The 14,102-nt window shown below is 33.6% G+C and overlaps 1 protein-coding gene across 9 annotated transcripts in view; it reads left to right on the top strand.

Moving 5' to 3' along the window:
• LOC123707002 (PDZ and LIM domain protein Zasp) overlaps window positions 1–14,102 on the top strand; it is a 47,620-nt gene that overhangs the window by 3,030 nt on the left and 30,488 nt on the right. For all 9 annotated transcript variants that reach the window (XM_045656737.1, XM_045656733.1, XM_045656739.1 and 6 more), the window contains exon 2: window positions 11,669–11,773. In XM_045656737.1, the coding sequence (XP_045512693.1) occupies window positions 11,669–11,773 (105 nt within the window). The remainder of the gene's footprint in view (window positions 1–11,668; window positions 11,774–14,102) is intronic.

Raw genomic sequence — 14,102 nt, forward strand, 5'->3', positions numbered from 1 at the left:
AGGAGGGACAATGGCATACATACCCACATTAGATACTCTAGAGACCCCAGGCAGTACACGAAATTTAAATTTATTTAAAATCTTGGGACAATCAACCTGATTCCGTAATAACTTAAACGCAAACGATATATCAATTAATTTTCTACAATTCTTCAATGACAACATCTTTAACTGGTTTCGTATGTTAGCATAAAACATATAGTATGTTATAAAAAACTCACATTATTTTTTCAACACTTTTACACCCTAAATTAAATTACATCATTTTATACTTAACATTGCAATTATTTATAAAAAAATAATATAACATTGTTATCTTACTTCATAAAAACAAAGTCCAATAAATTCTATAAATTTTTTATCTTACTTCCAAAAAAACCTCCTTCGTCGTCCTGGCGACCCAAAATGTGTCTTAGCGAACACAAATTCAATTTTTTAAATATTTTCGCATCAACTTTTTTATGTTTTTAATATTAAAATGTAAGAGAACTTATGCGTTAATAATACTTGTAAAAAGATTAATTAAATACAACTAAAAATTGAAACCATTTACAATTTATTAAAATTAGTATATTTTACCTTGTGACCTTGTTTCCTTATTTAGACGTCCATTTGATCCACTTTAATATTATTGAACATAGTCCACAATTTAGATGTCCATACAAAAATAAATTGCAATGTCGCGTTTTGTGTAGCATTGGCTTGAAAGTTTCACCTTAAGGTGTCTCGCGAGTCTAACAAAGGGAGCGGTTTTTATTTATTTTTCGTCTCCAGGAGCAGATGACTCACAGGTCGCTTGGTCAGAGTTTATTTGGATTAGTCATAACTGTATTAGAGGCTATATGTATAATAAATATCCTTTACTGCTTGATAGCGTTTGAACAAAGGATGGCTTTTTTATAGATAACACTAATATGTGGTCTGTTTATTTTATATGGTATTTTTTTATTTTCTAACCTTGAGCTTTATTTTTAACACTGAGGTCGTAGGTTCGATCCTCGGCTGTGGACCAATGAACTTTCTTTCTACGTATTTAACATTCACTCAAACGGCGAAGAAAACATCGCGTGGAAACCGGCTTGTCTTAAACCCGAAAAATCAACGGCGTATGTGATCACCTACTTGCCTATTAGATTGTCCAATTGGTTAATTATTATAATCAGTCGCATAAATCTGAGGCCCAAACCTAAAAGGGTTGTAGCGCCACTGATTTGTTTATGGAAAATAAATAATCATGCCTTAAATATATTTTATCTTTATACCGTTATTTGTTAACGTATTGTACAATTTGTTAGATGCGAAACTTATTTAAATAGAACGCTTGAATAAGCAAATCACCATTCATAAACATGCCAATGAGGCATCGGGATCAATAGCGAACATCCGTTTTGCTCATTCTTAGGTCACAACGTCGGGAACGATGTACGTTAATAAAAACCGTGTGTTATAGCTGAAAGTATAAAAATCTGTTTTTACTATGACAGAAATACAGTATTTGAACAAACTTATAAAGCCCTTGCCAATTCTAAATCCCCCATATGTGTTAAGATATACAACTCGTATATTTCGAATTCTTTAAAATATTAACATTTAATTTTGTATCCATTAATGTACTTCATTGACTTATGTTTTCTGTTTCGTATATTTTATTTATCAATGTCTATCTATCTAATAATCTGTTTTGACTTTGTATATTGTCTGAGTGTTTTCTTTTATAATATGGATATGTATAGCTGTAAGATTACTTATAAATAAATCAATTAAAATATTTAAATTTTAGGGACTCGATGAAAAATATTTATTTTTGATAGTCCATTAATCAATCAAGGTTACAACTACAACTCCAATGCAGGTGACAGCTAAAATTAAATATTGAATGTGGATTTATTTATAATACAAGATAATAATATCATCATCAGATATTTGAAACAAAATAAAAACCGAGATCGCTTAATTATTACAAATTACAATTATACAGCGACGCTATATAGGTCTGCCGCAGATATAAATCTTGTATATTTTCCATACCCAGTTTTGTGGTAATTTGAGTCTAATAGACAAGTAGACTCTGTGCCTGATACACCCTTTTTTGCGTCTAAGGCTCGCCGGTTTTCTCACGATGTTTTCCTTCAGCGAGTGTTAAATGCGCACAAAGAAAGTCCATTAGTGCATAACCGGGGATCGGACCAACGACTTAATTAAAACAGATAAACACTTATATATTTTGCATGGTGTCAGGAATGTGGATGAAGCATGGTATGTCAGGGCCGTAGCAAGTGGAGATCCGTGATCTCATCCTTCGGGAAAAAAGCGTGAAGATATAATTAAATTTGTGTAAGAAATTCTTAATTAACTGTCAGTTCTGTCGTTATCGTATACACTATCTATTTTTTATATATTATATACAACTTTACGAATGACATAAGGATACGTGAACTTATTTTAAAATTATATAAAATGTTAATTTTGATTGATTTTTAGACTCACTAATTCCTTGTTGTTTTTAAAAATCAATAGAGCTCTACAACCTTCTTAGGTCAGCGCCTCATTTCTGTATCTCTTTTATGATAATTTGTGCCTGATACACGCCGTTGGAGCGAATGTTAAATGCTTACGTAGAAAGAAAGTCAATTGGTGCAAAGCCAGGTATCGAACCTACGATCTTAAGGATGAGAGTCGCACGCTGAAGACATTAGTATATATTACGTATGTTGCTGGAACAATGACATCACTGTATACAAGGAAAATATTTTCAGTGTTTCAGAAACATTATATAAGTGTAATGGCTGTACACCAATAACTTTTCTTCGCATGCGCGCATATTACAAATATACTTAAAACAGAAAACACCAATAAAACACAAAAGAGTTCTACCTTGGTGTCTGAAGGAAAACCACATAACAAATTTTAAATTCCTTATAAACTAAAGAGTTAACACTTGTCCTTACCAAACGAAGAGAACGCGATAATAACGACATGTATTACCAAAAATCGACGACATTCGTTAAGCACAGAAGGCTGATCTACCTACTGGTACCTCAAAGCAGGATGCGGCTAGGTTATATAGACTTGTAGCGATACTTGACTATTATTACTACTTATGTAGGTTACTAAAAACTGTGGAGAAGGTAAAGTCAAAGACTAATGCGTTTCGTTTGTTTTTGATTGGTCAACGAGGACCAATGACCAATCAAACGCAATGCGCTGTCTTTTGTTTCACACAAACGCAGACTTCAGCAATACATATGATTATAATTTACGAGACTCTGAGATGTTAGCGTCGGTATGACGCTTAATAATCATGAATATCATCTGTAAATAAATGTCTTAAGCAATGATTTTAAACTATTACAAGAAAATTTAAATTTTACATAAGAACAAGTTTAGGAATTCAAATTATGATTTTGTGGATTTTTTGGTTTGTTGCCAACGTTCTCTTGTTGCTAACCGATGTTCAAAACCTACGCATGTGTAAAATTTTATAAAAGTAAATAAAACCCGCCATTTTGTGAAAGTCTAGTCAAATGTTCTGTTAAACTTTGTGTCCTATATATTTCATATTCATACGTTTAGTAGTTTTTTAGTTTGACGTACATAAATACGCGGCCCGGAAACTTAATTTCGTAATGTACTAGCCGTACGGTTACCGCAGTAATTTAGTAGTAAGCACGATATTCTATAGCTAAAAGCTTTCTTCGACTTTAGAAGCAAAGTTATATTTTAATTAGACATGGTATCACGGACTTGTATAGATGATGTCTTCTATAAAACTGTAGTACATCACTTTGCATTGTTGTCAATAGTTTCCGCGGCGTATAGATACTGGCAAACATCTTGAACAAATGTCCTTGGCTGCGCAGAAGCGATTTTTAGGTATCACTTCTTCGGTGGAGCGCGGCGGTGGGAGAGTGACGTGTCGACGGCGTGATTGGTAAATCAGGCGACGTTTGTGTCCCGCGCTGTGTACGATGCGCAAACTTTCCCCCACTCCCTTGTTTAATGCTCAAGAAGTTTGCCGGTATCTGTATTTTTTATTGTTTGGATTGGGTTGCACTATCGTAACAGAACTTTAAAAAAATATTCTAAAGCTTTAAGTTCATCGGGGTCAAAAAACATTAAAATATATCCCATTTTAGTGTAGATAAGGTTCATAACTAAACCTTTATATGTTATCGTTCATACGTGTATTTCATTTAAATTATAACACAGCTTAATATAATTCTTTCAACAACCTACTCGTCTTAAGGGTAAAGAATTTTTCACAAAAATTCCGTTAATACATTTAATGTTCTGACGTAGTTACATAGACGAAACCGTGTTCATTCACTAGTTGTCCAAAATAAACTCATTCACAAGACATTTCTCGTGGATTTGTTTGTTGAATGAATTTAGATCAAGTCGCGTTGTTACGATTTTATTACGTGTATATATTTATATAACTGGTTTTTCTCTCTGGTTTTTCTTGACGCTTAGGCCATGATCACGGACACTGGGGCTCGGATTTCTGTATCTGTTTCGTGATCATTTGTCAATCTAATAGGCAAGTAGATGACTAGCCTGTGGCTGACACACGCCGTTGATTTTTTGGGTTTAAGGCAAGCCGGTTTCCTCACGTTGTTTTCCTTCACCGTTTGAGCGAATGTTAAATGCGCACATAGTAAGACCATTGCTGCCGGGGAACGAACTTCAGGGATGAGAGTCGCACGCTGAAGTCACTCTTAACGTGTCTTCATTCTGCTTCGAATTACAAAACTTGTACGAGTTAATAAACAAAATATCCTTTGCGTTAAAAAGTTTATATTTGCGACTGAAATTTTGCTTATCAGTTTGTTTACTTAATCGATAAAAATCCCAGTTATCGCATAACGATAAATAATATTTAGATTTGTTGCTTTACGCATCAAATGGATGTCGGCCAAACGTTTCCCAACTGCCCTATTTAATATCAAGGCTTTTGCATTGAATTTCGTGGGTTATTGACATTTCAATTACCTAACGCTTAGCTAATACTGAAAATTCACGGAATGTCTGTATGTGGCGGACGCTGGGAAGTGCCAAGTGTACGTCGACGCCCACGGGTACAGAAATATCACGAGGTCGTGATAATGTTCGCTGTGAAAATATATTAACTGGCTAGGATACGTTTTTTACGAAATCCGCACCAAAAATTCCCGAATTTAAAGTATCTATTACTCGTGATATGCGACTCCTATATATGTCTAGAAATATCTACTACTTAATATACTACTACTACTTAAAGGCAGGAGGCTCATCTGTAGATTTGGTTAGGAAATAATATGATTATTATTATTATTTTTTTGACGTTCATAAGTGTACATTGTGTTACCTATATGAATAAATGATTTTGACTTGACTTGATAGTGGGAAACTGGTTCGACATCCACCACTTTGTTATACTATAATCTAAGTACTAATTAATAACATAAGAGAGTGACAATTACGAAATAATAAAGAAGTGGCGGAGAGTTTATTGCCAGTTCTTCTCGTCCGTTTTACGCCCTGGATTTTGAAAAACTGGCAGCAAATGTAAAATTAGAAGGATTTAATATGTATTTCTTTATTGACTTTCATAAGTGTACACTGTGTTAACTAAATGAATAAATGATTTTGAATTTGTTTAAAAACAAACATTCTACATTTATTATTAATTAGGTTAATAAATTAGTAAAATCGTTAAATAAATAATATTTAGCGAAATTTTTTGAATTGTTCGTTCATCAAATCAAATTTCGTCAAACATATATGTATATATTACTCAAATCTATTTCGTAAATATATATATTTCTTGTTACCTTGCGATAAACACAGTGTAATTTTGATGGCGCCATGTCGCCAGTATCTTTGAATGCAGCTGACGCCAGATTGCGACACCTCGGCCGGACTCTGGCATTCAATATAATGCGTCTCATACGCAACCATTCTCTAGTGAAAGCAATTCCGTTTGTCTCAAAATCATTTTAATACCAGAGACAATAGAACGACCTCAGAAGGCCACAGCTGGACAAATAAACACGTCACGCAATCAAAGGAGAAGCAATGACATCAGCTCTAAAGCAGCAAGGCGAGGAATCTTTATTCTTTTTTTTATATAATTAGGGGGCAAATGGCAGGCTCATCTGATGTCAAGTAATACTATGGACACCCAATGCCAGGCTCGCGAGTGCATGGCGATATTTCAAGAATTGGTACCATCTTTTCTGGAAGGAATACGAATTCCTTTGGAAATACTTCAGCCCATTGAAGTATTTTTTAGAAGCCGATAGAAGGGTGATTCATTGAAGAAGTGCATCATCCAGACTCAGGGTATGATAGTATGAAATGACAGAAATAATATGTATTCTTTCACCTTCAGAACATAAACTCCCTGAACATAGCTATTTTTTTTTATTAAAAAGGGCCAGAGATAGAAGGTATACGATAATCAAATAAAGATAGATAGTAGATAAGAAATACTACTATGTACTTTGAACTACTAATGTATTACACATATTATCATCCCTTCTTTGCCTCTCCATTACTGGAGGTTGGCCGTCAGTCTCGTGAAGCGAGTCTTGTCCTGTGACAGATTCAGCAACTCTTACGCTCGTATCCGTCCACTCTCTAACGTTCCGAAACCCAAACTTTGCCCTTCTGTTGCCTCTCCATTACTGGAGGTTATCCACCAGTCTCGTGAAGCGTGTCTTGTCCTGAGCCAGATGCAACAACTCTTACGCTGGTACCCGTCGACGTTACAAAGCCATGATTTTTAGCTGGTCACGCCGCCAAAATTATCAAATCTTCTATATATGTTATCCCCAGGTGCATTTCTCGATATACTGGTTGGTTAAATCTGGAACTGCCTACTCGTTTGACGTTTGCCAAAAAATCTATTTTTAATAAAGCATTCACTTTGAAATGTTTTGCCAATGTCACAGTCATAAAACAATTGAATTTATTGCAGAAGTACCGAATGGCCAATATATTGAAAAGCTTAGTTATTTATAAATATATATATGTGTGTGTAAAAGCCCTTTAACTTGTATTTGTATTACGTTGTATTTAATGTCTTACGGCGTGCGACTCATCCTTGAGGTCGTAGTTTCGATCTCCAGCTGTGTACCAATGGACTTTCTATGTGCGCATTTAACATTCGCTCGAACGGTGAAGGAAAACGTCTTGCCAAGACCCAAAAAGTCGACAGCGTGTGTCAGGCAGAGGAGGCTGATCAGCTACATGGCTATTAGATCTGGGCCTCAGATTTCTGTATAAGTGTCATTCATTTGTTGTATTCCATTTTATGTCTTATATATAAAAAAATATTTTTACGAAATTTTTGTATGTATAAAAATACCTATCATCATTTATTCATATAGGTCGTTGAGTATAAATACTGTTATTTTATTTATTCAAGGAGACGTCTCTCACCGGGGAAAAAATACTTTTGACTTTTATTAATTTATCTAGTCACAATGACAATCTACGAATAAAAACCCGTTGTTCCTACATTCAGTTCTCTATATTGTATCAAACGATTAAATATTCGTTATTTAAATTTCGTATCTGCGTACGCACCGACTCATATGTGACGTCATCAAATGACTAACAAACCGGTAAACAGCCGATATGTGGACATCGATGGTTCACGGAAGTTATGAATCCAAGAAATCACAACTCATCGGTTTCGGTACATTTCGTCACTACTTGACCCGAGGGCCGTTCCTGTACTTTCGCTGTGAGAGGAGGTTAGATTTTTAATATTTATTGTATGTTACCGTTCAGTGGTAAGTGGATAAAAAATAGAACACAAGAACAGAGTGTCTTCCCCTTAATGGAGACTAGAAGTGTTTTTCGACACCTTCCTAAATATCCTTTTTGAGTAAATTAGGTTAGATATAAATTACTTATTAGTCTTAAGTTAGGCTCTCAATTTAACGATCTACGTTACGTTAAATTGCCTCAGTGCAGACAATATATTTAAAAAATGTTAACGTTCGTCTTCGATATTCTATATATCTTATTGTCTTTGGTTAAAACGGGAGATTTGAATGTGTTTGTACGAAGAAGACTTATACACGGCTAAAGATTACAGCACAGTATTTACCGATAGTAAAGTTATATATTAATTTTTGTTTGTTATTTTTTTAATTGTTTATTAATGATTATTGGTCTTGGTTTCGCTGGTCATGTCCGCGTGCTGTAGGGACGACACAGCTTATCATATTTTTATACTACGTTAAATTGTTTGATGTATCCTGTATGTGCTAATGCTAAATTATAATGAATAGACTTCGCCTTGATATATTTTTACATAGACTAATTTTAAAGTAGCTACATACCAACATATAGAACATTAGCTACCTTGCGTTACAAATGACATAAATTTTTTAACAGTTTTTTAGGTTTTTCCGTGTAAAAAAGTAAGGTCCGTCTTTGGGTTTTGCGCTTAGTAATATATTAGTTAGCGAGTCATCAAGTATGATGACGGACTAACGAAGAAAATTGAGCAAAATTTCCATTCGAACACTTAAAGAGGTAACAAACGTAAATAATAGCGGAAAGCATTTTCTATTTACTTTAGTATAGGTAAATAGATAAGATGACATAGTTAATGCGCTGTAATATAGTTTACATTCCTAAGATAAAATGGCGGTCAATCACGAGCGAAGGTCGGAAAACAATAGTATATAACAATAGAGATAGGAAAATGGCGCTAAAACCTAGAAAATCACTTAGGGCCTAATATTAGTCTGTCCCAACGGAAAAGTAATATAAACAACAAGTTTCTATATGTTTTTGTCTCTAATATTATGACGCCCTGAATCTAAGGCCAAAAACAAAGGCAGAAAAAAGGGCCCTCTTCGTTTGCTCCATCTCATAAAAAAGGTATAGTAGTCCTGTGGGTTTATTATAGAATAACAAAATGTGAACACAAATGCTACAATAATGTATGTGCAGTTTTTCATTATTTTGGATTATAAGTCGCGATTTTAAACATATAAGTCCTCATGATTGTAATCTATGGGTTCAAATTCAAATTATCTATGGTTAAAAGAAATTAATTGCCCGCGTTCTTTTTTCAAATGTCAATGTCGCAGAATTTTCTATACACTAACGAACGCGTGTCAAATGAACGCAGCGCGATACACATCTATTATAACATTATTTCATTGCAGTGAAAAGAAATTTATTTATAACCTTGTTACTTTTATTATATGTCCTTTATAGCCTTTTGTGACGACTGAATATCTCATTAGTGCGAAACTTGAACTAGAACTTATTTTTATTGTATTGATGGAGATGTCGACTGAAGAGTGCCACGACCTTTTGATTTGCAGTGTAGGCCTAGGAATGTACTATCAGACGTTTTTACTTTTATAGCGGCCAGTGTTAGCAAAAAGTTTTCTCTGAAGCGGTTATATATAAATTTTGTTGTATAGTTATTAAGTAATCTAAAAATAATCGTAAAATATCTAGTGTTCCATTTAATTGTGTTTTAAGATACTTTATTTTTATACATTAATGAAGTCTTATTTATTAACTTATTATTTTAACTACAATTTCATAGATACTATTGTGAATTAAGTTGGTTTACGTTCTTTATGAAAGATAATTTTTATAACTCCTATTTTAAAATCGAAACAAATAATAAGAAATACAGTTAGTATAACGACTTTATTATAAAAAAAATGCAACAATTAAAAGCACTATTCGTGATTGATGGTGAAAAATGCACTTGATTCCCGACGCTTGCGCAACCTGTACTGCGTCCTGTTTTTCGTATGCTAATTATGTTCCCGGGTTCGTCTTAGATAATGTATGTAGGGTAATATTCCTGTAAGCTATTGAAAAAGATTGTGATTACAAAAATATACATTAATCATTAATTATAATGTTGCCAATAATTGTCGAGGTACATAGTAATAATAATAATTAAAAAATGATAAATAGAAAATTGAAACAAATTTGAAAGAGTTTGGTCCCTGTGCCTGCGTTTCTTTCGGCAGCATTTCTTCGATGCATTGCGATACTTATTCGTTGAGCGACGAAAGCACCAGCTCTGGGGTCACCTGTATCTACCAGACGCCAACTTAAATCTTTAATTAGTGTACTTCAGGCCCAAGACTCCAAAGAAAACATAATCAAAGCTGGAGAAAAGACTAATTTATTTCCAACATATACAGTATCTACTATGTAATTTTTTTATTTGAAAAATAAATGTATTGTTATTTATTAATAATTTTAACCACGATGATAATAACATATAATTTTAATGATTTATTTATTGTAAAATACTGAAAACAATGAAATAAAAATTCGGTTGCATATTACATATAAGATTTATAATTTATAAAGGTAATCGTAAGTTTTTTGTTGTTATATGTATAATAAGTTCATGTATATATATAAATATATTGACGTTTATAGTTTTAAGAAAATACACCGCAATACAATACAACACACATACGTATATCTCACTTTTATACACATATATTTGAGGCGTTTAATTTCCGCCTGGAAAAGCGGAATTAGCGGATATTATGTCATTCCTAGCTTGGAGTTAAATAATATCCCGTCAAATATTGCGTGTCCCACTTTTCCAATACGCCATTAACAAAAGATCCACTTATCATTGGAGAAATCATCAAAAACTGATAAATGATTAGCTTATTGTTTACTCCCTGCGTAAAACGAAAGTTTGCCTTTCTCTAATATCTTTTGACTTAGATATTCCGCGAGATAAAATAGATCGCATTGGCCGAACAGTGAAGCGGTCAGCGAAGCTACGTCTGAGTGAAAATAAATCTTCAATTGGGTCAATCAAATGCCACGCCCGCGGGAAATATTAACTTTTTAATTGCAGCAAAATTTCCTACCGCTGTAGCGTATCTTATGCGATTGTATTAGGTCAAAGCAATGGCCTCATTCAAAATCTGAATCTAATGTTCGTGTATGTAATCATAAACGATTGGACTAATTTTAATGTTTTTTTTTGTGTTTAAGACGTGTATCGTCTGTCTTGTCTCCTAGTGTTTAAATATAATTTAAATTATTATCAACAGTGCTCTAGTCTCTTAAAAATGTTTATGGAAGATAATTGTGCCTGGCAATACAATTACAAAACTTGTGGTATGAGTTGTAACAACGCAGAAACAGAGAGGGAGAGAGAGACGAAGATGGGAGCCATTTTCGTAAATTCACACACATCCATTAATATCATGCACACTTTTGATTATGTATGTTATTTTTCTAATACTGTATATTTTAAGTATAAGTTTATGTTTCTTGCCCCGAAGAAGAGTCTGATTATCTAAGAATATCCTAGTGGGACCAGCGTATGAATGCAACAAAAGAATATGGTACAGCCCGATTTCGCGTAATTCGGCAAGTTTTTGCAGCATCATTAATAATCGTTATTTTAATTAATTTACACAAAATCATAATGAATTGTATACCTGAACCTTCCCAGAGAATCACACTATATATTGGTCCAAAAATAGGCCACGAGAATTCATTTTATGAAGATTATTCTATTATAAACACGCGTAAATTCATGTAAATGTATTTTAATTTACTTGCGTCGCAATAGGAACTGATTTTCCTCACCTCACTTGAGTTATATGAAAATTATTAATACATGTATAAGGATAAATATATTGTTTTATTCCAGATGGCACAGTTAATCACTGTGCGACTGAACAAGTCGGAACAACAACCACTCGGCTTCAGGCTGCAAGGCGGGAAGGACTTTGGCACACCGCTCGTTGTTCAGAAGGTAGGTTTTTATATAGACGACATATATTTTAAAACTGTTAAACTTCATTTTACCTAACTTCATATAGAGCAGTCTTGGCCTAGTTCAGTGTACTTGGGTAGAATGCCTGGCGAACCCCTCGGGTCCATCTTAAGGGCGTGTGAAGGGCTGAGGTGTTTTTAGTGGATGGGGTCTCGCTACCCCTTTGAATAGCAGAGGGATTTGAGTGTAGACCCAGCCCCACAGTCCCAGCGTCAAGCTATCACGATATCATTGGCGCGGGCCTGCATTAAATAAAAAAGAAGGGCAACTGGCGGCCTTATCGCTTTCCAGCGATAAGGCCTACAGTCAGTACAGCTCTAGGCAACCAATATGAGAATAAAATAAATAATAAAAAAATAATGCAAGCGCAAGAGGTGTATACATAAGACAGACAAAACGAATGAATCCAAACAAAGCAACTGATACATATGTAAGTAGCGATCAGGACAATATTAAAAAATATTATAATAAAATTATTATATTTATTAATATATTATTTTTCAGACATTCTTAATTTTAGTAGAACTTTTTTGTTGCCATATATAAACATTCTATTTAGTCCATATTGGATCGAGACTTAAGTAGTCTATTTACTAATGTAGACACTAAGTAGGCGGGACAAATATTTGGTTATTCGGTAAATGGTAATTCAAACAAGTTCTGTTGCTTGTCTAAACACAATGAAAGTGTTTGACAATACTTTACAAATTTTTAATCTGTAATTCATATATGGGATATTTTTGAAGTGAAACTTCTTTATCGGCGTTGGAAAAAAAATTACCGTCACATTTTTCCGAAATTTTAAATCTGTAATTCATATATGGGATATTTTTGAAGTGAAACTTCTTTATCGGCGTTGGAAAAAAAAATACCGTCACATTTTTCCGTTACGAGCCATGTTTTACTTGACCCTACCACAGTTGATTCGAAGAGATTTGAGTGTAGGCCCAGCCATTAATAACAAAAATAAATAATAACGATAACAGTGATAGTAATAATTCTATTACAATTAATGAAATTCTGTAATAATCTTAGTTGTAATAAGGTAAAATGAAATAATTGTATTATTTGTATTCATGTCTATGATTAAAAAAGCCTTTTGTTAAACTTTATCTAATTTAACTTTAACCAATTTCAATTGTCATATATAGATGCCTTCATATGTGTGCTTCATAGCTCTCTAGTAGTCTTTTTGGTCTATTTAAAAAAAACGTATTAAGTTTTGACATAAATATTTTTTTATTTATATTGATAAGTATTCTAATACTATGGACAACGCAAAAGTTGTGCGGATTATATAGAAGGTCAATCAACTATTAAGAATAATAAATAATAGACGCGGGTCTGGGCTTTCTTTCAACGTTACCGCCCAGCAAGCAAACGATTCCATACACCATAGCCAATAGATCGATGTCCGTCTAGACAGACTATAAAAAGAATTGTAGATGTATGCACCATGAAACAAGCAGAAAATCAATACGCGCTAGATTCTATTATTAATAATTAGTCATATACACTGACAACAGGAAAAGAAATAGAGAAAGAGAATTATAATTCGTTATTAATAATACCTATACTAACTATAGCGTACTTTTTTTTAATGTAAATAATACCTCCGTTACTCAGAGATAATGTACTTAACCAAACCATTTGGAGTGTACTAAATTTATAAGCCGGAAACGTATTCGCGAGCCGTCTGCATTGTTAGGGTTTATCGCGGATTTGACACCAGGCCTCTGCCTGTTTGATCCTATTCTATATTACAAAAATGTATTTTATTTATTCGTTACAAATATACAAATCTTTCCTATTTATAATATTATTCACCGAACCATTATTAGTGTACCGAATCTCAAGGCCGGCAACGCACTCGCGAGCCGTGCGCATAGTTAGTGTTCATGGCGGTTTTAACATCAAGCCTCTGCCGTTTCATGCGTTTGTTCTATATTTGTAAAAGTTTTATATTATTCGTTTCAATATAATAATAATAGCCTTTCAATTCAAATACTTTTACACTTGAACACGGTTTTTTGACAAAGACCTCCCCCAAATCCGGCCATTCCTATCTGCTCTGTGCCACACTCCATTGTGCTGCTTTCTTAATTTGGTATATCTACCATTTATCTTCTACTTTTTCGTATATGTTGTGGCACCAGTTTAATACTTTCTTGCTCCAATTTTCTGTTCCTCTTGCCATGTACCCCGCCCATTTCTATCCTTTTTATCCCGAAACAATACATTGTATATATCTAGAAATATATTTTACACTATTGTATTCATTCCAAATGTATACAAAGATTAACATAGT

Source organism: Pieris brassicae, chromosome 3 (genome assembly GCF_905147105.1).
Source record: "Pieris brassicae chromosome 3, ilPieBrab1.1, whole genome shotgun sequence".
In the NCBI taxonomy this organism is placed as follows: domain Eukaryota; kingdom Metazoa; phylum Arthropoda; class Insecta; order Lepidoptera; family Pieridae; genus Pieris; species Pieris brassicae.